General features: G+C 40.1%; 1 protein-coding gene across 1 annotated transcript in view; it reads left to right on the forward strand.

The window, feature by feature from the left end:
• Positions 1-27,993, forward strand: part of nrxn2b (neurexin 2b) — a 742,597-nt gene that overhangs the window by 298,265 nt on the left and 416,339 nt on the right. The window contains exons 8-10 of the mRNA XM_042512007.1: positions 6,150-6,588; positions 9,002-9,385; positions 13,131-13,334. Coding sequence (XP_042367941.1) covers positions 6,150-6,588; positions 9,002-9,385; positions 13,131-13,334 — 1,027 coding nt within the window. The remainder of the gene's footprint in view (positions 1-6,149; positions 6,589-9,001; positions 9,386-13,130; positions 13,335-27,993) is intronic.

Here is a 27,993-nt window from a genome sequence, read left to right on the forward strand (position 1 = left end):
CACCAAATTAGAATCCGGATGTTTATTTTACAAGGAATTATAGGACTTTTTATGCGGCTATCGGTGTGAAGGAGGGGTCACAGCTGACACGAGCATTCATCTTCTAGGAAACAAGATTACCGCAGCAAATATAATGAAAAACTGGTCATCATTAGTGTTAGCATTGACCCTAGTGTTAATAAGGGAACATTTTGACTTACCAACATCATTAGGACTTGTCCTCCTGCCAACATACACAAAATTTTGTGATAATTTAACCATTGATTGATGACTGAATTATTGATCTGGACTAAAGTGTCAAATGGACTTGTTGACATCATTTTTCATTGACTCTGAATCTGTTTACATCGAAAACAGATAAAAAAATATTCATGCTTTGGGGTGCCTATTAGCTCCGGTGGTAGAGCTGGAGCCGCGTGTGCAAAGGCTCATGTCCTAGCTGCTGCAGCCGCGGGTTCAATGCCAACTGCGGCCCTTCTCTACGTGTAATTGCCTCTCTCTCCTCCTCAGGTATGCAACGGTTTCCAGTTATCACGATAACCGTGGTGAAATTAACCAACAGTAATATCATTCAAAATTTAATTATCATGATACCATGTGTGATCACCGTGCTTTGAAATCACTGTAAAAACTGTTTTGATGGGGTCCCAAATTAACACCCGCCGAGCGCCAAATGTGATAAAATCTCTGAAGGTTATTTGCCACACTAGCGGGTAAATATTTGTGCCAAAATAGTCATGTTTTAAACTCTGCTGAGAGTCTGTGGTGCATTTTTAGGGGCGCATGGCTCTGCCGCTCTGTGCCGCTGTGTCACTGGCACTTGCACAGGTCTGTGTGGTGCAGCAAAGCCATCTTGAGCGCTACTTGTTCTGCGGCTCTGTTTACAGCACGAGACATCAGCTGATCTCCAAACTATCACCAGCCTGGTCTGCTGGGAGCTAAATCTGCGTGCATACTGATGAAGGTTATGAGATATTAAGACAGAGGCCCTGTAAATTGAACCAACACAGCAAACTCTTTTTGCCTCTCACATTGATAGTGTCAATGCAGTAGCTGTTAAAAATATCCAGTATTTTTACTTCAGATTTTGCTCTGGCCTCTTCTCTAAGATTCCATATTGTCTCAATTAATTTTACTGAAGTAAATCAACATGTGAGAAAAAAAAGGCAATTTATTATTTTGGCTTGTAAAAAATATGCTTGGCTGTTTGTTTTTTCTACCAGCCAAATTGGCTGCGATTGGCAACTGATTCAAAAAGTTAATTGTACGCACTGTGTGTGTAATGCCAATAACAGGAAGCTTGCTGATCCGGCAGGGGGTCTAAGCTGTCGGGTCCCCAGAGCTGGGGTTTGTGATGGCTAAATTGGGGTTGTTACCGACTGAGGATTTGTCCCTGGGCCTGCTGCCTGCCTTGCCTCTTGATTCAGCCACGTGGTCTACAGTGACGGAGAGGGAAGTGGAGAGCACACTGCGATTTGAGGCTCAAGCTAACGTTAGCTACATAATCGTGAAGTTGAAGCTGCATGAGCCTTTGGCTCCTGTTTGTTGAAGGAAAGACTATTAGCAACACTTTCTCTGCATGTGTAGGCGGGTTTCCATTTACCCTCAAACTGTTCAAATCGAAATTGTGAATGTAAAATATGCCTTATGGAAACGCGTCAATTTCGAAAAAAATGTATTACAGAAAAGTATTTATGCTTGCTTGGGTGGTATTTCAGGTGATTTGAAAAAAATTAAAAACACTTTTTTTTTATGTTTTTATAGCTCACCTGTTGTCCAACAAGCGTTGCTAAAAAAAAGATGTTTTTGCGTCCTATAAATAAAGCTGCTGATGTTTTGAACATCCATCACTATGCTTCTTGGAATGTTATTGTGGGAGGAGAGGTCAACAACATCACTCAATGGAAATGCAGTCATCTTGCAATTGTGTTTTATCGACATTTTGAAAATATTGCTTAAGTTTTTCGTAAATCTGTAGTGGATACCCGTCTTGTTTAACACTTTGCCAATACGGAAATATTTTGTTTTCATTTATTGTCAAACTCTCCTTGTGAATCTTTTTTTTTGTCTTTGCAGTGTTGTCACCAGTGCTGGAGTAGCAACTTTCTCTGCAGGACTGTAGGCTGTTGAATCAGACTTTTACTATAGGAACGTGCAGATGTGTCTGCATTTGTAGACCAGCCAATAGCAACACCCTCTCTCTGAAACCTCTCTTTTTGATTTGTCAAAGTCCCATCAGGACTAGATTTTTTAAATCCTGAAAATGGAGCCAAGAGCAGGAGCAGAAGTCTAGTTTTCTCCAAGACCCCTTGAATTACAATATGCTCAAAGTTTATTATAGGATTTTTGGGCAAGAACACCAAAATGAAACCGACTCCAGTTTTAAACTGTGAGTTTGCATTCTTCAGCATAGTCACCCAACACAAGCTCTGAAAGTCATCTGGTCCAGCATGTTGCCAGCTTTATTTCCTGCCTCATCTTCTCCCTACATGCTGTATGATCCCTTATAAAGAAGCAGAACAGCAGGCTGCATTTTATGTAGAAACAGAGCAGCATGGATAAACAAAAATAAATACCTCAAAATAAATGAAATGGAAATAAATCTCCCTCCTCCCACTGCCTTTTCTCCCTTTCACCTACCCCTCTCTTTTTCTAACACCTTAAGCCAGGAGAGCTCACGCCTTATTAGCTGCCAGTTTTAGCGTTATCATCGCTAATTACCAGGACTAATCTCTGCTAATGACGACATTATGAGGTGTACAGTACATGTGGTAGCGTGGCCAAGGTGGGAGATAACCAAAGCAGGCTTAAGTTCAAGAATAACCCGGCATATCTTTGTCCTCGCGGTTCATCTGTGCCTGTGCGTAGGTGTGGTGTTTGATAGAGAGGACGAGAGGGAGGAAGGTGGAGAGAGAGAGAGAGAAAGCGAGAGAGAGAGCGTGTGGATGCATGTGGGAAAAAAAAAGAAAAAAGGTAAGATCAGAGGGCGTTTGAAAGAGATACCGTGAAAGACAATGAGGAATGACAGCAGCAGTCTGGTGAAATTAGATAGTCAAAAGCCAATACAGTGAACCGCATTGCACAAGACGAGCCTTTCAGCGGTGCAAATTCGAAAACAGGCCAATGCAAACAAAAGCAAATGGTGACTAAATACACAGATAATTTCAGCGTTCAGTCTTGGGCTGAGCAGAAGTTTGTAGAGACGAAATAGCTATTTATGCCTTAAGAAGCAAGATGGAGGGAATATTCAGTAATTTATCAAAGTTGACTTTAATAGTCTGTCCATAGGAATAGAAATCAATGGCTATGTAAGGAAGAAAATCAATATAAGACTGTATGTTATTAAAGTGATAGTTAGTTAAGATTTCTTGAAGTGAAGTTGTATGAGTTACTTATCCACAGACAATATATTATAAACATTAAATGTCAGTCCCCCCCCCCGTTTTGAGAAAGAGTCCAAGAAATGTACTGCTGTAAATGGGGGCCAGCAACAAAGCACAGTTTACCCTGCTAAAAAAAAATCTATATGAGTTTAATTGTTTGTTATATTTAGAGTATTTGCATTGCTTTACCTTAATGTGAACGGAAAAAATAAGCTGTTACATCGCTTTCTTCGAAAGCCAGACTCCGCTGAGAAAACAGTGATTTAGCAACGCTAAAGGACAGGAGCTGCTGGTCTAGTGCTGCTTTGGTACATTCTTCTTAAACCTCATAGCTGCGACGGCGCGAGAAAACAAAGATAGAGGAAACGGCTTCTCTACATTCCTATAACCTGTCAGGGAGGATGTGAGCGTGAAGAGCACTACAATCAGGAGAGAGAAAACACAAACATATGCAAAGAACCCAGCTGCTTCACAGTAGTACCTTGAGGACGGCCTCTTCAAAACGCTGTCTACAGAGTGTTCAACAAATACAATGAGAACAGAAACTATGAAAGACAAGGATAATTTACTTTGCCTTTAGCACTTAATCCATTATAAATGCATATAGTGAGGCATAGACACACACTTTGAGCTGAAACAATAGAGCCATATTTCATCAAAGGCTGACGAAGACATTTACGTTAAGGCCGTGGGCAACATTCACTTCTCCAAGCGTCTGAGTATCCCCCTGGAGCCTTTTAACTTTGTTCCATTAATTGTGCAAACTGTACACACTGGCATGTCTGAGCTACACTTTTAGTACAATAACAAATAGTTTGTACACTTGGATGTGAGTTAAGAGTCTGTACAGTGGTGAACAGAGCATGATTCACTGAGCTGCCGATCTAAACTTCTCTGTTAGGGTGTTGCTGTTTAAAGACAGAAAAACAGATGACGGTGTGGTTTCACACTGCTGTTCAAGAGAACGTCATGTATTTCATTCATGTCTTGATTCATCATTTCCCCGTGCTGACAAGATTTCCCAGCAGCCACTATATCTGACACTTGAAATTAATTTGGGCAATTAGGATGCATCTGCGGGATCTCAGGATTATGGACGAAACCTTCTTCTCTCTTGCAGCTGTGTTTTAAGCTATAGCAATTTGCCATTTCAAAAATAATAATCAAAATTTACTAACACTGCTGCCACTGCTACTGGTGCCATTACTGCTACTTCTATTACTACTACTACTAATAATGATAATAATGTTTTGAATAATAGTAACATAGTAAATAATAATGGCCCTTTATTCCATATGCCATTCAGGCAATGAACACAGAATTATTGTATTAGGGAAAACTACTGCTTTGTAAAATGTGCTCTCTTTTATTATTTTTTTTTTTATATTTATATAATTTATTGCTCCTACCTGCCTGTTTGCACTATTGTATTTGTGTTTTTATGAATCTTTGCTGTGTCTGAGCAAAGCCAAAGACAAATTTCCACTGAAGTGGACAATAAAGTCTCCCAATCTATCTGTCTGTCTATCTAATAATAAATGAAAAGGGAGTTAGCAGATCACAGATATAAGCTGAAGTTGGACCATTTATGGCTTCAGGAAAAAGCATATCTTTTTAAAAGAAGAATTTTGTCATCTTGTCCACACTAGAATGTAACAACTCCAAAACCTCCTCAGTACAGGCTACCTTTTTCAAAACACCCACAGGAGATCTCATCACTGTTGATTCCCCCTTGATGTTAGGACAAAAGAACTCACTCTAAGATACATGAATGACACGGGTGATGCTTGGGACGTTAAAATTTTCCTTACTCTCGTCTCAACATATTACCACCATCTGCTGGTTCAATCAGGCCTGATCCAAAATAACCCTTTTTTGGTAGTCTTCGAAAGCAGACACTCAAGTGGACCAAATAACAGGGGGCCAGCAGACGCCACTATTTGTCTTTGAAGAGGTGTAGCAAAGTAGCTGTTTGACCTTTAAGTGCTGACAAAATATTTACAAATGTTTGATAAATACAATTTTTCTGTTTGGTTAAATATTTTTAACACTCAATCAAGGACAAATTAAATTTTAAGATTCAGAAAAAGTACAGCGTGAAGTCAGTTTCTTATAGAAAGAAATATTGCTACTAATTGTAAAATAGCACAACACAGTGTGGAATGGGAGAAAATTTGCTATACTATAATTACGCTCTACCTGTCATATATATTTTATTTGTTTTTTTCAAAGTGATCCATTTATTTTTTTTTATTTCCCTTTTTCATTGTGATTATATTGTTATGTATTTGTCTGATTTTTTTCCCTAGCTTTTTGTTTGTGGGATGATAAGTCATCATGCTGTCATCATTGTTAAAATAATGAAACGAAACGAAACAAAAGATGTTTGCAAACCGCTAGTCAGCCATTGTTGTAACTGTTTTGAGCGCATGTGGATTACACAAAGCCTAGAGGGCAAGTACAAATTGAGGAGATGATCATTGTTTTCCAAACACTTCGTTTTGCATCTACACATGGATACAACTCAAAAAAATCTGAGTTTTAGTGACGTAAAACTGTGTTTAGGTGTTAATGAGAGGCCAATACGCACAGGAAAATATCCATCTTCATAAATATCTCTGTGTAGACAAGAACATTAAATCAATTCTAAAACTCACAGATAACCAATGAAGGGCATTAAGGGTTGGTGTCATTTCGTTGCTTCTTTTATTATAATCTTCTGATATCATGATTAATTATAACCTCTCTCCCCTCTCTGCTTACCAGGTGGTGTACAAGAACAACGACTTTAAGCTGGAGCTGTCACGGCTGGCCATCGAGCGCGACCCTAAAATCACCCTGAATGGTGACCTGGTGTTCCGCTGCGAGGACGTGGCGGCCCTGGACCCAGTCACCTTTGAGACCCCCGAGTCCTACATCTCCCTGCCCAAGTGGAACACCAAGAAGACAGGATCTATCTCCTTTGACTTCCGCACTACAGAGCCCAGCGGGCTCCTGCTCTTCAGCCACGGCCGTCCTCAGGGTCCCAAAGAGCAGAAGCCTGGAAGGGAACTGAAGACTGATTACTTTGCCATGGAGCTGCTGGAGGGGTATTTGTACCTGCTGATCGATATGGGCTCTGGAAAAACAAAGCTGAAGGCCAGCAACAAGAAGGTCAATGACGGGGAATGGTGTCATGTGGATTTCCAGAGGGAGGGGAGGAAAGGTGAGGAGTGCTTGTTACGTTGAAACTGCCAGCTGGTGTAGAATTTGTGCATGTGCTAACTGTGTTTGCGTTTTTGTCCAACAATCGATGATCTGCAATTTACAAACAGTCCCATTATTATTTCTGCATTGAGAGACAGATTTCTGACAATTAGATGTGTGTTACACCACTTTAATTTACATTGACCCTTGAAAAATTCATCTTCACAATTAGTAACATGTCAGAAGATCAGAGAGATTTGTACCGAAAGAGTTGATACTGCAGTTATACAATACTCCAGTCGACAATCAACAAACCCTTTTTAAAATATCAAAAAATCACCAAAAAAAATTTAGCCTTGAGGGAATTTCTTCAGATTTGGCACAAGCATTGACTTAGATTCAAGGATGTATTGATAAGATTTGGGTGGTCAAATGTCACTATGACTTGACTCTCAAGAACATCTTGAATGAATTTCTTTGGCACAAACATCCACTTTGAGTTAAAAATGAACTGATTAGAGTTTCTGGGTCAGAGGTCACTTTGGCTTCTCATTCTCATGAATGTGATATCTCAAGACCTTGAGGGAATCTTCAAATTTCGCACAAACATCCACTAACAGTGACAGATTAGGTGTTGGTCAAAGGTCAAGCTCACGTTGACTTTGTCCACATCATTGTTGAGGACGCAGTATCTCAAGAACAACTTGGGTGAATTTCTTCAAATTTGGTCACTTGGACTTAAGGATGTACTGATTAGAATTTAACGGTCACTGTGACCTTGTATCCATCTCATTCTCGTGAATGCAATATCTCAAGAGTGCTTTGAAGGAATTTCCTCAATTTTGGCACCAAAGTCCACTTGGACTCAACACTGAACTGATAAGATTATGGTGGTCAAAGGTCACTGTGACGTCAAAAATATGTTTTTGGCCATTACTCAAGAACTAATAATGACAGCATTTCACACAAATGTCTAGTAGGATAATATTATGAATTGGTGATATTTTATGTATTTGCTCCACTGCAAAACAGCCTTTCTGGCCTTTATTCAAAGCTATAACTGAGGAACAGAAGGGGAGACATTTGGTCAAATACTGATAAAATTATTGTTAACACTAATCTTGGGTGTCGGTCTTGAAACTGTGCTGATTGTATAGATCCTCTGTGCTGCCGGGGAAAGATGTGTGTGAAGCATCCTTGTTTCAGAATTTTGTAACTTCCTTGCATTCACGTTTAAAGCAATGTCAACAGCATGGCTAATTATGAGCGTGGACAGACATGGATGTCAACTGTAACGACAACTTGTGCGGTTCCTGGAGGCATACAACTGTGAGCGGTAATTCTAGGCCTGTGCACGCTTGTAAATGCATTGAAATAGCAAAAAAATAGCTCTTCAGAACTTGCTAACTCACATGCATTTGTTCTTATTCGCACCTTTACAGTTGAGACTAAGTAGCTCCACACTATCTTAGAATACCACAAATGTGCACTCTCATTAAACATGTGCATAATGTAATGATATTCCCCTTGTTTTTTGTAGCTTCTTTAGGCAGCTGTTTGGAAGAGTTCACTGGATTAGAAGCACTTGGATAGTGTTGCACATTTGTCACAGAAAAGGAGACTGAATTGGCCTTGACACAATCTAAGACCATCTAGCTCTCCATGCTAATCCAAGCATGTTAAGACCAAAGCTAAGAAATGGTCACACATGCTATTAATGACACTGTGGAATCTGTTGATGTCAGTTTATTTTTCTTACATGAAGAGACTTGATGTTTGGTCTGAGCGTGGGCACAAACAGGGGCATCTGCACGCTCGAGTGTCTGGTGTCTGATGAATGATCTGTAGGTGGGCAAGCACCTAGGACATTATATCTTCCCCTAATGGCGTCTTATAATGAGGAAGGGTGTGAACGAGTGTGTGTGTATGTGTGTGCGCGCATGCATGTGATCTCACTGCTGCTCCTGCTGTAATTGGCTTTTAATAGAAAATTAAGACGGAGTCGTTAATCACAGAAAGATAGAGGGCCTTTTGTTTCACCCACTCCCTGCTGCATTCTGCTTCCCTTCTCCTCCATTTAGCCTATTACAGACACATTAGACACACACGCACATACACTCCACCATCATCTATTCTCCCTGTCTCTGGTATGTCCCTCTGTCTGTGCTCTATGTCCCTAAATTATCCACTTGCTGCTCCTCCCTCCCAACAATTCACTCATTTGCCCACTCACTCAACCACTTGACCTCTCGTCCACTCACCCACCTTTCCGGACCACACACTACTTTATTGTGCTGTACTGTGTCATTGAGTCATTAAAACACACTTTTAATCTCTCACTTAATACAAGCATGCTCATATACATGCAGACAACTTCACAACATTAAAGACTTTCTTTATTAGGTAACTTGTTTTTTGTTTCTGTCTTTTAGGATCTATCTCCGTCAACAGCCGCAGCATGCCCTTCAGCTCCCCAGAGGGCAGTGAAATCCTGGACCTGGACAGCGATATGTACCTGGGCGGGCTGCCCGAGTCCAAGTCAGACCTCATCTTGCCGCCTGAGGTGTGGACGGCGCTGCTCAACTACGGCTATGTAGGCTGCGTCCGCGACCTCTTCATCGACGGCAAGAGCCGCGACGTCCGCCGCCTCGCAGAGATCCAGAGCGCGTTTGGTGTCAGCAGTTTCTGCACCCGTGAACTGCAGAAGAGGTGCAGCAGCGCCCCCTGTGGCAACGGAGGTCTGTGCAAAGAGGGCTGGAACCGCTACATATGTGATTGCATCGGCACCGGATACCTCGGGACCAACTGTGAGATAGGTAAGGAGGGGGATGTTGGAGGGAATGGGTGTCTTAATGGGTGAAGGGACCAAGACTCCGAGGTCTTTCAGCGCACTAGAATTCATAGCAGGTTCAAAAACAGCATTGCATCAATGTAGATTGCAAGAGCAAACAGCTGACTTATCTAAAGTCCTGTTACTTCAGGGCACAAATGGGACATAAGACTTGATCTTTTCTGAACAAAATTTGTCATCCTAAAAATATGACAACAGCCAACCCATCTGCCTTTTTACAGATATGTTTGTTGATCTGACATTAGGCTAACCCTTGATGTGGCTATATGTTAGCCAGCTAGTTAGCTGGCTTTTTGCTAAGATTAGCTAACTTAAGTGACCATACACAATGCAATGTTTCCACAAGGATTGTGACAGACCTTCAGCCAGATCTTTAAACCATCCTCAGTATTTGGTTTTCTTTTCAAAATAGATAAGCCTAGCAAATACTTCTAAGTATAAAAGAGAAAAGGAAAAGTTGACTGAGGTTCTACCATGTTTCAAGCTTGCTCCACTGTTGTTGGATAACAGAGCAAAAAGGGGCAGAGCTAGTTGTGCTATACAAAATTCAGAAAAGACATGCCACTGCATTATTCCAAACAGGACACGCTGATGGATACAATAACCATTAGTACATTTAAGCAAATACTGACTTCTTATAATCATGGCCTCATACACCACAGATGGTCAAAACATGGAACTATGAAAACTTGCAAAATTGTTGATGTTTTACAATGTTTACAGAATAGTGTTGTAAACTCCATCCAATAAAACAGAGCCAGAAAACAAGTGTAGAATGAGCATTTCAACAGTGTGCTGCCTTGTATTTCACTGAACCAAGCAGCTGCTGTATGGGTAGAGTGAGCACTCCACAGGGAGTGAACCAAATGCCACCCGAGGCTGGGTGGCATTAGGGTCCGCTGGCTGGGAGGGGGAGAATGGTAGCTGAAGCACTGAGGGGCCGGCAGCAGTGTGATAGAGCAGCGGGGCCTACTGCCGACATCTGTGTCAGTCACGCAAACCCAGGTGGCGCGTACGCCACAGCAAGGGGAGGTGAGCCAGTCAAATAGCACCACGTACGTCTGATTCATTCCAATTAGCTGCAGGCGCCTCGCTTCATGGTTTGTCTTTGCACGTCCACAGGGGTGAGTGAGCCATGACAGTATGGGATTTTGAGGGACAAGGAGGGTAATGAGGGAAGGAGAGATTGGATTCAAATCAGGACAGTGGAGGTAGAGGATGAAATGTCTTTATTTTGAAGGGTGATATTTTAACAGTTTTGTCTTTGGGTGCTTAGATGACAGGTTTGGTTTCAGTGAAACTCTTTTGCCATCTAGTGGAGCTTTGTGTTACTGCAGGGATGTGGTGCAAGGAACTTTTTTTAATAACCAGCCCTATATTTCTCAGGCTGAGTGCATAGATTAACAGAGTGTAAGGAAAATCAATGATATTGACAAGATGAAGAAAACCTAGAGGATATTACAAGATGCCTCCAAGCCCATGAACTGAAAGCATCGATGGTGTTTTGAGCTGGTGTTAATGAATTTTCTTTGCGTGCTACTGATTGCTTTGATAGAATAATGTTTTAATGGTATTTTATCACATTTTATGTAAGTGAGGTTTTAAAAAAAGACAACAGGGTTGTGTTAGTCCAGTTTGTATGAATCTTTTGAAACACTGCTGCTATCTACCTGTTTGCACATCCAGCAGGGATGTCTCTGTATCTTCAACATCATTTCCCAAAACCTAAACATGAGATTTTTACTGTGACAATGAGTCATGTTAGCCCTTGGTGACGCACATCGACCCACACTGCAAAATAAGAGCACTACTCAGGGAACTGTCACTCTACACAGCGGTCTATTTATGGCATGGCTGATTCTAGAGAGATGGTGGTTGTGCCTGGTGTGAATGAGGATGTGTCGGAAACCAGCTGCACTTTTGTTTTTGACATGCATCTATGCCTGACATTGTATTCGTTATGAATATTTACTGTAGTTTCCTTTCTTTTGTACTAATGAATACTTTCATTTTGTTTGTTGGATTATAGACTTTTCATCTGATCAAAACATAATAGAGATGTAAAGAGCATACTCTGCACACACCAGATATTAGCTTGGAACAAATAAAGACAAAATAACATGCATTAAGAAAATTACATGAAACACATCATAAAAATGCAATTACAAGAAGACAAAACAGACCAAGGCCAAGGGGTAGTGAACATGCTGTCATCAAACTTTTGAGATGCCTGAGAAGTGCAGCAATGATTGACATCATCTTTTGGTCACAGTGATAAGTGTGATAAGACACATACGACTTTGATCATGATTCTCACTGAATGTTGCCTTGATTTCATGTTGTAGATATGGCATCTAAATATTATTGTGTTTACAAAAATGAGATATTGCTTAAAGGGACAGTTCACCTCCAAATCATTCAACATAAATGATACTGAAAATTGTTTGATTATCCTTTTATTTGAGCAGTCTGGTCTGAAAAACTTAACTCCCAGTTTTAACAAAGGATACAAATCTGGTTAAAACTAGATTTAGAACATGTTCTTTCTTTCTTTTTCATTTTTTTCAATATTTGTCTCATTTTATCAAACAACATGGTTTGACCATATTCTTCAGCCTTAGACGAGATATGGTGTTTTTCTGTCTTTACTTGTAACAATTCAAATGTAATCAAATTTTAAGGGGGGAGTTCACTCCAAATTTGAAAATACATGTTTTTTCTCTCACCTGTAGTGCTGTTAATCAGTCTGTTTTGGTGTGAGTTGTTGAGTGTGAGATATCGGCTGTAGAGACGTCTCCCCTCTTTCCAATATAACAGAACTAGATGCCACTCGGCTTGTGGTGCCTTGAGCACCACAAGCCGAAAAAAAGAAAAATGTTTTGAAAATCTACACAGCAATGTCTCTTTCCAGAAATCATGACCTGGTTACTCAAGATAATAGAAACAATTTGCTCTCTATTCTTTCTCTATCGAGCTACAAGTATGGCTCAGAATGAAGCGTGCAACTCATGTACGTTGGGCTTGTGATAGCACGAGATGTCAACATCGGTGGCTCCCACCTTTGCTGAGCTGAAATGTTAGCTAGCTCCATGGTGCAAGTTCAGTTAGCAGTAGATGCGCACTTCCTTCTGCTCAGTAGTCTGGTTGGTGTGTGTAATTCAGTAGTAAGAAAATAGTTCTTACATGAAACTGCTCACAACAAGGTCTGTGGATTACCTTGAGTAACCAGGTTGTGATTTCTGGAAAGAGACATTGCTGTTGAGTTTTTCATTGTACTTTTTTTTGCATTTTGACTCTACATTGATAAAGAGCACCACAGGTTAGAAGAAAAATATTTTTTTTTGGCCTTGGAGTGAACTGTCCCTTTACATTCTGGTTACATATGGAATGGTTATGACACTGTTGTTTTTTCATCTCATTAGGCTATAGGATGGTGTAAGGTCAAACCTGTTTTGTTTGATATAATGAGACATATTTGAAAAGTTTTAGTCTAGTTTTAACTAAATTGTTAAGTGTTTGCTGAATCTGGTAATCAAGTACATCTAATGGAAGGATTGTCCAAAGATAATTAAGATTTCTATGTCATTTAGACTGACATTGAATTTGACTGACGCTTGAATTCGGCTGTTGATACTGGTCTGTCGTATCCAGTCGACCTCCCACTCATCTCTGTCCCTCTCCTGTCTTCTCTCCCTCACAACCTCATCCAGAGGCGACGGTGCTGAGCTACGACGGCAGCATGTACCTGAAGATCATCATGCCGGTCACCATGCACACGGAGGCGGAGGACGTGGCGCTGCGCTTCATGTCTCAGCGGGCGTACGGACTCCTCATGGCCACCACCTCCAAGGAGTCGGCGGACACCCTGCGACTTGAGCTGGATGGAGGCCGGGTCAAGCTCACAGTGAACCTCGGTAGGCCACCGTGATTCATTGTGATTTGTCCGTGCTAACCTTTCCCTTAGCATCCCCCTGTCTCCTCATCTTCACTGTGTGTTTTAGCATTGTGTACTCCTGAAAGTTAGAAGAATGGTTTGACATTTTGAGTTTCACGCTGTTGTTTTTTCCATTGTCAGATAGTTAGGCGGAAAAAGCTTCTAAAATTGTCCCTCAGTTACGTCATATTTGTAAGACAGAGCACTCTATATTTCATTTAATAGTTTCCATCATTGGTTTACATGAGAAATGCCATCAGCTGTAAATTGATATTTATTTAAGAAAACTGAGGTACAAATCTAGAAACTTCTCCACAAACCGATAAAGTGCTTGCTGCAGGAAGAATAACAATCTAAAGGTATCCCCCATTTTGCCCTTTGGGGAGCCACCCTACAGTCATTTCTGTTCCATATTATTTGACCTGGTCCCCTCTGTATTCATCCATTTCCTTTCATCTCCCGTGAAGCCTCATAACACCTCCTCCAGTCTAAAAGCTCCATCTCTAACAGTATGCCTGGCCTGGTCCTGAGCCTGAACCCACTACCCTGTCTCTACAAGCTTAAAGGTGGCCTTACTCTTGTGTCGCTCCTCCTTGTGGTTCCGCTCTATTCCGATTTTGTGGAGTTAGCTAAGGGGCTGCTAAGAGGCGGTATAAATCCCCATCATAACTTATTACAAACGAATCCAAAGAAGAAAAGGTTTGAAAGGCAATCTTAGTGAAATTGTGAAGTGCGCTTTGTAAGATAGAAGGGCATCCCCTCCAATAACTTCAGTAATGAAGACCTTTTGACTGAAATCCCATTGCAATGAATATTAGTACTCGGGGGAAGATGGATATGACCTTTCAGCTGCGGATACTTCAAGTTTGCCCTGATCCTTCGAAGGAATGGATTCTGAGCATTGAACCTGGAGGAGCTTTACAGAGTTGCACCCCTGGAATATGGGAGTCTTAGCCACCATAGAGACAGGAAGTGGGGGCGGAGGTGGCATCTTCTCTCTTTTTCTCTATCCCTCTTTCTCTCGCTTCTCCTTCTCCTTCTCCCTCTTTCATTTTCTATCACTCACAAACACCACACCTGGCCAAATCTCCGAAGATGGAACTTTTCATCCCTTCAATGGCCTATATGTCTGCGGCCCTTTGGATCAAACAGTCAGAGAGACCGGCTCACAGCTGGAGTCGTCCGAACACCTGCTACAGTCCATCAGAAAAGCCCTTCAGTGAATTTGTGTACCAATTTCCCACAGAGATTCCCAGTTCTTTGTTTAAGTTGGCCTCAAATGACACCTCAGAAAAGTCAGTTGACTGACACTTTAGCTCCGCTCAGGATTTTTGTAGCTCCTTTGTAAGGGAATTAATTAACAACTAAAGTAAAATGCATCAGCTGGGAATCCTCAATATCAGTTAAGGCTTTAATCCTTGTTAAGATGATTAAAATCCTGCTAATTAATCACAAGGAAAGGCTATAATTGGACAGATTTAGCCCTAATGATATTTATTAGTCATAGATAATGATGATAACCTGTTCAATGTGTCCGCTAAAGCTCAGTCTGTCACTCTAACAGATGACAGCTGGCTCATTAGTCATGCTATTTATTGACGGGGCAACTTTTACCTTCTTTTAAAAAAGCATCTTCAAATGTTGCGTCAAAAACGTTGCCGCTTCTAACCAACACATATTGCACCATCACCTTACAGAGTGATGCCGGTCCCTGGCTGTTTGTGTCCACTATTCTGTAGCGGTTGACAGCTCGAGACCACAACCCAGCCACGCTGCCACATGCACACACAGTTTACAGCCACTAGATGGGGCTTAAAAGCAATAAAACGATTCCTGTAAAGAGGGGTTGGGGTTTACTAACCCCATCTGAAAGGGTAAGCTGCACAGCAGGATTTCAGTTTCCTGCTGTAGGATTCTTAACCAGAGATGTTTACTGACTCTCTGCTTGATCTCTAGTCTTCCAGTTGAAGGACAAAGCTTTTTTTAACCAATGCCACCATCCCGACAACACAGCTTGTAAAACAATAACACTTTTCACTGTGTTTTTGTCACACCACAAAAAAATAGCACAGCGTAGGGTCTCATTTCTTTCCGTTTGTGTGCACCAGGCATGCGGTGGCTGGGATGTGCAGATCACCCTTTCTTGTCATTTACACTGTTGGGTTTCTCATGCCCAAAGTGCTGCAGAAGGCATCTCAAATTGGCTGGGAAAAGAGGGGCTAAAGTTAAAGGTACAAGACATTGCACCTGCTCCAGTGAGCGCACGGCAGATGGAGGGAAAAAGGGAACTTGTGTACAGTGTGAGCCCAATGGCTTCACATTGTTGGTTAGAAAGCAAGGAAGCAATCTCCTGAAGTTTTTTAGGTCATCTTAGTGTGGCCAAATATTTTGTGCAGTTGGAATTATTAGGCTCTGTCTGATTTATTTAATGAAGTTTATCATATGTTTATGATGTTCGCAGTGTTGCATGCTTTATATTGTTTTAGTATGATTTACAAAGGGGAAACACAGCAGATTTTTGACCAAAAATATTGTTGTTTTTTTTTAATGAAATTATAAAGTATGAAGGTATACAACATTATAATACTGCTAGTGTCATTTAAGCCTCAATGATTTCATATTTTTGAATTGTTAACTCTAGGCTTTATGTAGAATTAAAATCTCTATCAAATTAAAGACCAAAGTTGACCCTCATTCTTAAGAGTCTTTTTAATTAAATTTTTTCTTTTTTTTACTCACACTCAATCGCAAGCTCATAGATTATAATGGGGGTATAATGGAGTAAAAGTTAAAAAAAATATATGGTAATTTTATTTCTTGATAAGACAAAGTTTGCCTTGCTTTGTGCTGTTTAAAAAATCCCAACATTTTAGTTGGGTATTACACATTACACTACATTATTAGTACGTTAATTACATTATTGGTCAAATAATTACATCATTGGGATTAATTGCATTTTCAATCAAGTTAAGTGCAAATTTATCACATTTTCAGAAAATTATCACATTATTGGGTGCTACAAGCATCAAGCAAAATAGTAAATTTAATTTGATGCTCATTATTTCAGAACTGCACTCTACACAGGCAGAACCTTATAATTCCAAGTACACAATTTAAATTTTGATGTTGTGTTTATGGCAACAACAAAGCAGCATGTCAAAGGTTTAATTTAAAGTGTCATCAATATGTGACATCATGCTCTCCTTTAGTATCGTCACCATGGTGAAAATCGTGCCTTCTGCCGTGCTTTGGGGGGGGCATTAGGTGGATGGATGATGGGATTGATGGAGGTAAAGGGTGATCCTGACTCAGAGCCTGTCCCCGGATGGTGGCCCCAGAGCAATGCTTGGTTGTCTGCAGAATGTACCTTGAAGGATGTAAAATGTCTCTTTTTCTCTCTCTTTTATCCTCTTTCTTTCTGTCTCTTTCTGTCTCTTTTTTATTCAATCTCACCATTTCGCTCTTTCTCCCGCCAGATTGTATCAGGATAGACTGTAGCCTCAGTAAGTGGTTCTATCCATTTTTCTGACTAAAATGTATGTCTATCTCATCTTGATTCTGTGCAGTTGCCCTCTTCTGCTTTTTCTCAACCTCGCAATGAGTGACACCTCGCTCATATCCAGTGTCACTCTGTCATATTTTCTTCCTTTTGAATAAGCATCATATTTTCCATTACATGCCATATTCTCCTACCGCCCTCTCTCACTTGTGTTTTTCTTGCTGCCTCTCTCCCCAATTCTTTTTCAAACACATGATCTAACTTGTGTTTTTCTCCTTTTTCATAAGTTCTGTCACTTTGATTCCCCTTTTTCTGTCAGCGATTTAATTAATGTTTCACACCCATAATTATCAGGATTTCTCCTCCTGCAATCCTCCTCGCTTGCCTACCCACACTCCTCTATGAAATTATTTCATTGCCTCTCCCCATGCTTATTACCCATTCTATTCATTTTCCTGTCAACCTTCTCCAAAAAATTGCATTTAGAAAAGGGCAACTTGACACACCCCTGTTGGATGTTCCTATTTTCTATTATGTGGCGCTGAGCCTCGGCTCCACTCGGCTGCACACACAGGTGTTGCTTGTTTTCTATGTGGGACAAACTGTAGTTTTGGCCCCCAGAAAGCTAATTGCTTCTCCACTGAGAGACGGCACCACCTGGCGCGTGCTTGTTTTTCGGAGCGAGCTAATGTTTTTCTGCCCCATGCTGACAGAATGATAGCAAACTGTTATTTCTATCATGGCCACTGACAATTGAACAACTAGCCCACAGGTAAGTGCTGCCAGCCACAGTGACAAAAAATGGAGAAAACCTGATGTTTGCGTTTGTGTTGGATGTTCAATTTCCATGCTGTGTTTGTAAGGGTAAAAAGATGGGTGCTTGACTTTGATTAACCTCAACAACAGAGGAAGTTGCATAAGATTTTTTTTGTTTTCTTTTTATATATATATATAAATATATATATATATATATATATGTAATGGCATTAAATAACTGCTGTTGGTGCAAAAATAAAACCTGCATTACTGTATCAGCACTGAAACTGCTGCCTGAATGTCACAGGGGTTTTGTTTTTGTAATTATATGATCTTTTATTTTATTTTATTTATATTTATTTATATTCTTTAAATTATTATTATTTTCTTCCTCACTATGTAACATTGATCTGTGACTTGAAAAATTGAGAGACAGAGAGAGAGAGAGAGGGAGAGAGCTGCACCAACAGCAAAAAAAAGGCTACTCTGTTACCACATGGGGCAATTATGCATCATCAATGGCCAGCCACTAACAGTGCTTGTTTTTGCCACTGACAGATTTTTTGTTTTTTGTTTTTTGTTACAGAGTAAAATCATTTTTGCTTAACACTTTGACACCTGAGCACATTGAAAGACAGATAGAAAGATAGATAGATTAAAAAAAGAAGTTATTCTATAACATAATTTTCATTTTTACATTTGTAATTATAATTATTATACATCTAAAAAAAATTCTAAATCTACTAATTTCTTGCAATTCGTGGAACATTTCGTACCAAGTTGCTCATTGTCTTTTTCCCCCATTTTTGTTTTTTTTAATTGCACCAGTGTACTCAGGGTTCAAAGATTTAAATACTTGTGAAAGGCGTCTGAAAACAGCTGCAGAAAAGTGATTTCACTCCAGGTTTCAAAGGGTTTACCTGAAATTTCTATCGCCAGCCCAATCAGACTGAGTGAGTAAAGTCAACAAATTTTCACATCTAACTGGCTGAATTAATGTTTATTTCAACCAAACCAGAGTGGGTGATTGTTGGAACAGTGAAAAGATAAACCAAGATGTTTTTTTTTTTTTTTTTTTTTTGTTACTGTCTGCAGCCTTCTTGTTCAATACTGGCCCAATTTTGATAATTGTCGTTCCCAATAACCACTAAGACACAATCACATAGGAAAATAGAGTCTGAGTAGAAAAATACAGAAGTTACCCTTTAAATTAGAAATTGGTAGTCTTATTGTGTGAGGTGGTGATGATAGCAGAATCACTGCTGTCAGTTGAAGGTGCTTCTTCAGTCATACAAATATGTTGGTATGTGAACCACACTCATGCCTCTGCTGTATGTGTGTCACGTCCTTGCACTTAAAATGCACTCGAACGCTGTTTATGTGAGACTTTACGGAGCGCAATCCAAAAACTTCAAAAGCCTCCGCCAGGCATGGAAGTGGTCTCAGTGTATGACGAATTACACCACTTATTATGTGTGGAGCCACTGGCATGACACACATTCCAATAATGCTTAGAGGGTGTTAGTACCCTACATCGGCCACTAGATGTTGTCCAAGCACCAAGGATGTTTTTGGTCTCCCTGCAGCAGGGAGGAGATATTTTTCTCTTTTTATCCCATCACAGGGCTCTCAGTTATCCTTCTGGAGCTGCTGTGGATTCTACTTTGCTGCAAATGACCCTGTATGATGGTTGAGGTCATGGTAGATTTGTATGTTCTGAAATGACAAACGTTGCAGTCAGAGGATGTCAGGAAGTCTTGCAGTTTTTCCTCATATCACCATGATGGAAAGACGTCTTTGGTCATTGATATTCTTTTAATTAAGCTGCTTTGTTTAAATATTGATGCAGTATTCACGGCTCGAGCTACAATCTATCACCCGCTCGGAACACTGGCTTTCAGCATTTTTATTTTTTATTTTTGCAAGGAACAGTTTATCTAACCTTTATTTTCTCCGGCTGACTGAGCACCCTTGTGCAGCAGTGCCCTGCTTCATGGCCACTCAGTCACACATAGCACCATATAAAATATCCAAAAAATATGAGTGTGTAAAGGAGGGGGAGAGACTGTGTGTAGGAGAGAGGAGGCAAACCAGGGTAGAGCTACAGACAACAATTTATTCACTGCCATGACATCTCCCGGTCGATTCCTCCTCCAGAGACCTACAGTAACTAAAGCTTTGAATTCGAGTAAGGAAATCAGGTTACCAAAGTGTCTCTGCTGGCTGCTCCATGCAGATAGGTTTTTCTTGCAGGATAAGCGGCACTATTGATATCTCACTAAATATATTTTGTATTCTGATTGCACATAGACTGAAAAGGCCAGCAAGTGGTGGAGCAGAATACTGAATACTGTATATCCATGTCTCTGTGATAGGGGACAAGTCAGAATACAACTTCCTGACCTGCTAGCTTTGAGCAAGAATGGATACAAGATGACTATTAATATAATACATCATTAACTAAATAGCAAGAATTTTCATTTTGATCCCCAGAAATGCAAAAAGATACAGGGAGACCAAATCGTAAAACCAAATCATGTCTCATTAACCCTTTGAAATCTGCAACATCAGGGTTTTCTTGCGTGTGTGTTGCATTCAGATACCTCTCACATTAATTTAAACATATGAGACCTTACCAAATTGGTTTGATTTCTTTTGAAAACATTGCCAAAAAGTCAACATGGCTGAGATTCCTCACAAATTGCAACAGTTTAGGAAAAGGTTACAAATGACCTTATAACCTTAGACAATTTTATTTTTTTGTTGTTTTTTTTAAATCAAACTTTTGTTTGTATGAAGAACTTACAAATCAGTAGTACAATGGAAATCAGTAGTAAGGCATGATAGTAATCAGAAGAAGAGAGGGTGATTGCATTTTAGGACACTGATGGAAGCAAGTCCTACCGCACCATACTGATTGCAATAACACTCAGATAGCCAGTGGTAATCTGCTACAAGTAAAAGTTAAGCATTCAAACCGTGCCGACGGTGACGATGCATTTTCCAACTGATCCAAGCCTTTAACCCTTTGAAACCTGAATTGACATTTTCTTGTGCTGTGTTCAGATGTGTTTCACAAGCATTAAGAATTTTTTAAAACTACACCAAATCAGTTGAATTTTTAAAACATGTGGAAAAGGCCATGAGCAACTTTGTTTTTTTGGCACTTTTTTCAGAGTTTCAATTGGTTTTGTTTTCCTTTTTTGCCGATTTTGAGGGTTTTTCTGTAACTTTTCACTTTTAATTTCTTGCCAATTCTTTGGGTCATTTCTTGTTACCGTAAGTTTCTTATTGCCTTCTTTTCAGGTTTTTGAAAGAAAACAAGCCAATTTGCCCAGGTTTCAAAGGGTTAAGAAGTAGGAGACTTTTCTCAATACATGAGGAACCCCTCATCCTTGTGTTTATCACAAACATTTAATGTCAGCACAATGGGAGAGTGCATGGTTTTCACTGGACAGAAAGGGATGGAAAACTGTTATTTTTATTTATATATATATATATATATATATATATAAAGTATATAGTATATAAATATATATATATATATATATATATATATATATATATATAATATATATAATTAAAGTGACATGGAGTAAAAAGAAACAATATTTATCTCTTAGATGTCATGGAGTGCAAGAATAAAGTAACATAAAAGAGAAACACGTGAAGTACTCGTACCTTAAATTTGTGCTTGGATACACTCCACCATTGGCACTCTGCAAAAATGACCTGTCAAATTTAAGGCCAAACACCCTAGATTTAAGCATACTTGCACTTAAAAGAAGCAAATTTGGCTGCCATTGCAGTAAGCAAATTTTGCTTGTTAAGATGTCTTAAAACCAGTAAAACTGTGTGCACTAGATAATCCATTTATACTTAAAACAAGACTAACTTGATTTTTTAATCTAAATATAAGATTATTACACTTGGTTAGATCGGCAGTTTTTGCAGTTGTTTGTTTGATCATTACGAGGTTACCCCTACCTGTAAACCTACAGTAGTTCAGTGATTGACCTACTGTTTGATCTTTTTATTCCTGGTGCCTTGTAAGGCTCGGGAAGCAAAAGCTCAGCCTTGTTTTTTATTGCACTATATCGTGACCCTGTTCTCCCGCCTTAATGCGAGTGGATATGATATGGAGTGGAGCTGTAGCCCGTAGCTGCAGTCGGGGTCAGAGTGTCAAGCTGATGATATCTGTTTGGAAGGTGGCCTTTCAGCAGCCGGCAGCACCTTCTCTTAGCGCCAGATGAGATGAGATTTGGCATGACATATGGCCAGCATGTGGGGCGCGAGCACGCCGTCTGTTAATGGCATACCCTTTGGCCTATCAACCTGCGAGTTCTTACTCCAGACCACACAGAGACACACAATGCGTCTGTGTGTGTGGAAGAGATGAAAAGTGACTGATTATTCAGCATGTACGCAAAAACAAAACATAAAAAAATACACTGTATAGGAATCATTGGCTGTTTTGTGGAACTGAAATGCAAAAGTGGCAAAATATGCTCTCATTTTTACTGCAACCTGACAATGTGAAGTCAGGTAATTGGTAGTGCATCTCCTTTATGTTATGTTTAGAAAAATATGACTTGGTATGGATGAAAATTCTGAGATTAAAGCATGGCACTAGGCCTCTGAAAAGACTGGGGAAGTAGCTCTTGTTAAAAGTCTGTAAAACCTATTTCTCAATCAGCTTGAGCAATGGGCTCTGACATGATCAAAAAATCACACCAGGCTTAATATTTTTAGAGCATAATAAGAGCAAAAGAAGATCTAAACACCCATTAATGTCAGTTATTGGTAATTTTTTGTGTGACTGTCAAGCTAATTTAACTCGTTATATATTCAAATCAACCCTACTGATTTTAGTGAGCATTAAAATCACATAGCTATTAACAGACACAGGGGGGAAGGCATTGAGATTAAATCTTTTGCTTGTGTGAATACCCAGCGTTTCCCTTTCCAGCGTCTGTGTAATGGCAGCAATCTGTACTTCTATGCTTAAAACTGATATAGCAGGTACAAGTATTTTACTTCTACCTGCTCTGGTTGCCAGAATGGAAAGGTGCATTTGTTAGCATGTGCAGAAGTACACATGCAGAGGACCAGTAGACCCTTAAAAAGTAACTCAGCTCTCCTTGAAAATCTCGTTTTATTTGACCTCTAGTGGTTTAATTTCTTACTTTGCTACAGTGGTGTGTACACAGAGATATATCAGCATATTGTTGCATCACTGTTTGATATGGCAGGTGTAGCAGTTAAGCCCTCAGGTGTATCTACCAAAGGTAGATATAAAGGGGCTGTTATGCCACTCTTCAAAGTGACACTTCACCCCAAAATCAAAATTCCATATTTTTCCTCTTACTTGTAGTGCTATTTATCAATCAAGAATGTTTTGGTGTGAGTTGCCAAGTGTTGGAGACATTGGCCATAGAGATGTCTGTCTCCTCTCCAATATAATGGAAGTAGATGCCAATTGGCTTGTAGTACTCAAAACCTAAAAGACTACATTTGAAAAAGTCAGCAGCAATGTGTCTCTCCAGAAATCATGACCCAGTTACATGAGATAATCCACAGACCTTGTTGTGAGCAGTTTCATGTAGGAACTATTTTCTTTCTGCCTAATTACTCTTGGCAACCATATCACTGAGCAGAAGGAACCACGCATCTACTCACTGATGAAAAACTTGTGCTTGTTGAATGTGAGGCCCAGTTAGTGCGGATGAAAATTATTCAGCGGCCTGGAAAGCCAAACTGGTTCAACTGCCACATATACAATTAGCCAGATGATCTTGAGATGATCAGCTCTAATTCCATACTGTGTGGCCCATAGAGCATGTGCACTAGAGATTTTCAGCGGCTAAGTCTGGCTGAGCAGCTAACTTTCACTGGCCGAATGGCTGACTTGAATTGAGATGAAATTATTAAGGCGTGTGGCTCTTCTAAATTTTGGAAATGTTATCAGACCAAATGGATCAAATTACAGCATGTCATTTCATGGTCGCGCTGACACTCGAAAAATGTATTTATTGATTTTCAAACATTACTTTCATCATGTAAGCGAGTAGGAAAATATTTTTGGGGGGCACGGCATCACGTGACGGTGCAGTTACACTCTTTGCCCTCTAAGAAAATTGACATCAAAGCCCGGCACACTCCCTTGGAGCCTGGTGACAGCCTGAGATGAAACATTGATGGCATCCTTCTTGCCTGAGCTGTAACGTTAGTTAGCTCACTGATGCTAGGTGAGCTACAAGTAGATGCACACTTCCTTCTGTGTGGTGATACAGTTGGCGGATGTAGTTCAACAAAAAGAAAATAATTCCTACAATAAACTGCTCACATCAAGGTTTGTGGATTATCTTGAGTAACAGGGTCATGATTTCTGGAAAGAGACATTGCTGTTCAGTTTTTAAAATATACTTCTTTGGCACTTAAAGCTCCAAACCCCAAGTGCCATCTAGTTCCATTATATTGGAGAGAAGGCATGCAACTGTCTGGCTGATATGTCAGACACTCAGCAACTCACACCAAAACAATCTCGACTCATAAATAACACAACAGGTAAGGTTTGCCGTGTTTTTCAATATCAGGTGAAGTGCCCTCTTTAAGTTAAGCCTTAAGGTATATATTGTGCCCCTATTTCCATTGGATTGCACTTAATTTAGTTTACTTTCTGAGGGTCTGTTGAGCTATAGTGATGGCTGCTACTCATACTGACTACTCAGTTCTTTTTGTGCTCATCCAAAAAAGAACTTCTTTCTGTCTCTTGTAGAGTGCATCACTTTAAGTGCTAGAAATTCATGGTATTGAGTACGTTCTGTACAGGATGGAAATCACTGCTAGAAGGATGCTGTGTATGCACATAACAATCAGTGGTGCGAAATAGCTAGTGCCACTAACATTGCTCAGAAAGCAAAGTCTGTAGTATCAAATCAACTTAAAGATAGGGCAACCATTTCAATTTGAAGCATGAACAGAATCCTATTGATTTTCATTTAGTCGCAACTAAATACCTCAGTATATTTTTCCATTGACCTACTCCTTATCCTGTAATTGAGCCATTTTCCAGATAAGTGAATTTAGCTCCTCATTTTTAGTTTTTTATTTAACCACTGATAACTAATGCTCCACGACATGAGTACATTTCTCTCCGATGCTGCCAGTAATGTGAACGCCCACAAACACAGATGAAGGCACATATACGTTCACAGATGCATGCATCATTTGACACTTATTGTGGGCAGAGAAATGAATCTGAAATTTGCCCACACATGTTCACACAAACGCAGTGTATTTCTGTCACTGACGCTGCCACCCTCCTCAGTCTTAACCGCTGCCACCCAGGTTGTCAGGTGTCACACTCCTCCCCCATGTGTTCTGCACAGTCACGACTCTTGAAATATTGAGCATGGCCCATGTAACCATTACCATTGCTGATATGGTACATATGTTCACAGACTGGTGTCATGACCGTTTCACATTTGAATTGATGGAGTGTTCGCTCTGATTCGTTTTGACGTTCTTACTGGCCACCCCTGCTCTGTCTCCGAGCAGATGGCTCACTTACGTTTGCGGTGAATCACAAATATTGAATTAGAATGAGTTTCCAATCGCTCACTTAAATCCTGACTCATCACATCCTATCTGAGCCAAATAGATGTCAAAGATATGTAGTAGGCACTCAAAGTTGCCCTCAGTACGCACACCATCCTACAGTTTGTGAAGTTTGAGCATGTATCAGAGTTAGACTGTATAAAATTTATTTTGGAGATGCTCGGATTGGGATTTGATTTTTTTTTTTTAAAGGCAATTTAATGCTTCAATGGAGGAGAGCCCCTTTTTATTTAATGTTCATTTTATCCTCCAAAACCCCGGGCCAAATGTGATGCAATGAGCCAAAAAGAGGAGTATGTTATTAACATAATGCCTCAGATCTGTGCACCCTCCGAGATGCGAACGCCATTTTGATATAAATAGATTTATATTAAAAGCAATCATCCAGTTCAGCGATGGACAACAGAAATTAATTGCACATTCCCCAGTAGTTAACAAGTTTAAATATAATTAACAGTTGTCTGTGTGATACTAGTGCACAGTTAAGCACCAGTGAGAAAACATACAATATACAAACACATAAGTAACCTTCCTTGTCTGTGTCGCGCACAAATGATTTCTAAAAGACAGAAAACACACATAAATATCTCCTCCATGGATGCAACTTCATTTAATTTCCAGACATTTTATCATATTTTGCTCTTTGCATGTTTTAATGGGAATGAACCAAATGCGTCTTAAAATGTTAAACAGAAATGACCGAATAAAGAAGTGCTTTGAAGCCTATATGAACTTCAAAGGAATATGTAATCTGAGTATTTTCCCAAGCACAGCTGGAATGGAGTGTGTGAGGGTGAGCGTGTTTGTGTGGGAACATCCATGCGTGGAAAATTGTAGATGTACACTGCTAATGTTTACATTGCAATGTACTGTGACCTCTTTGCTCTGTCACTTTGCATATTGTTAATGTGCTGGTACAAATTTCTATCAACTGAGGGCGGTCGGTGTCACATAGCCAAGGCCAGTTGCTGTTGAGGTGAAAAAGTTCAAGTATAAATACAAGAGAATTGAACTGGTAGATGCCGTATTTATTTATAATTTATTATTATGTATTGCTCTGGAGACAAAGCAGAAGGACTAGGAAAGAAATAAGCAACCCCTTTTGCTATATGTTTTCTTGCTACCAACAGTTTTTGTTGTATGGATGGACTGTAGGATGTAGCCACCGTGACATCACCCATTGGTTTGTGGACTTCTGTTATGAAATCTCATGTTTGGCATTTTGGCCATCTTTCATTTTTGGAGCCAGAAGTGACCATATTTGGACAAGAGGGTCGACCTTACCTTGATGCTAGCTGCTAGCTCGGTAAACAAGGTGTGTGCACAGTCACCATTAAAAGTGTTCATTTTAATGCTAATTTTTACCAGGCAAAAAAACATGCTTGAAACCTTTTAAACAAAATGTGGGCTGAAAAACTGAACATCTGCCTGCTGACAGAGTCTTTAGTACAACCAACCCCCGAAGAAGACTCTTTTAGGCAACCAAAACATTACAATAAACTTTCATGAACTAAAAACACACTGAAATAGCAACAGCTACAGCTACCCCTCTTCTCTTTGAATCCGGGTTTATGCCATGGTTACGTTACCTAACCAATGTTTTTGCTGCGGTCGCAACTTGTCAATGCATGGCACCCATCTGTCAGTTAAAGCGGCCACCCCTTAATTATGCAGAACTCTAAGTCTTAATAACATTTTAACAGGCGAGTTATATAACAATTCACCTTCATGCATTGTCATGAATGGCAAACTATGTTTGTTCCAGGCTGTTTATTAACTAACATGTTTATTCCTGCTGTAAAGTTGGACATTTTATCGTGGCAGTCTATGGGTATTGACTGTCTTTCAGAACCAGCCTCAAGTGGCCATTAGAAGAACTGCAAGTTTTGGCATGTGTTGGCATCAGCTTTCAGCTCTGAAGGTTGCTGCTTGTCTCTGACCACAGTTGACAGATGAACAAGTGGAAAGAGAATGAGAGGAAGAATTTGGCAGAGCCAGGGGTTATAAGTAACTCTGAGTTGAATGAAGGAGGTCTAACAAGGATGGCACTGTGCCTTGTGGTTTCTCTGTTTTCTATTTACTTCCCTCTCTCTTCTCCTGCCTCCACTGTCTCTGAACTTGAGACACCTGGGGCAATCTGCTCACTGGACCTAACCGGGTGGGGAGATTGCCTTCCTGTCCTTTTTGTCTAATACGAATTGTCCACACTGATGTTCCGCTGTCTACCTGTTCTCTGGCCACAATTTCAATTCTTTTACTTAAAAAAAAGCAGAAAAAGGGAAAGGCGCTTTCTCTGTCTGTTCACCTGGGACCAGGTCAAGTGCTGGGAGCCAGCATGTTTAAGAAGACGATGTGGTCCACTGAACAGCTTGTGGGGCATGTAGAGCAGGAGGGTGGCATGCTTGTCATGCTCAAAGCCCTCTGGGACCTCGAGGGTACATAGATAGCAGCCTCTCCGTTTTAGGGATTCTGCTTTGGTATCTGAGTGGTTGAAGCCATTTTTACAAGTAACAAGTTATGTTTATACCAAATCCAGCGATTATCTCTGGATTGGCTTATTAGTTTTCTATCTTGAGCAACTCATTCCTTTGGGTTTACTTTCTCCATAGTTGAGTGGAGATTTGTCTGTTTTACTGGTTGCTTGGTTCAGATTTAAGGACATTATTACTTACCATAAGCAGCAGATCCAGTAATCTATCAGGCATTCCCTACTGGGCTCCTTCTGGCCAAAGTTAAATACATTGAATGGTTTGCTAACATACAT

Source organism: Plectropomus leopardus, chromosome 23, assembly GCF_008729295.1.
Source record: "Plectropomus leopardus isolate mb chromosome 23, YSFRI_Pleo_2.0, whole genome shotgun sequence".
Classification (NCBI taxonomy): Eukaryota; Metazoa; Chordata; class Actinopteri; order Perciformes; family Serranidae; genus Plectropomus; species Plectropomus leopardus.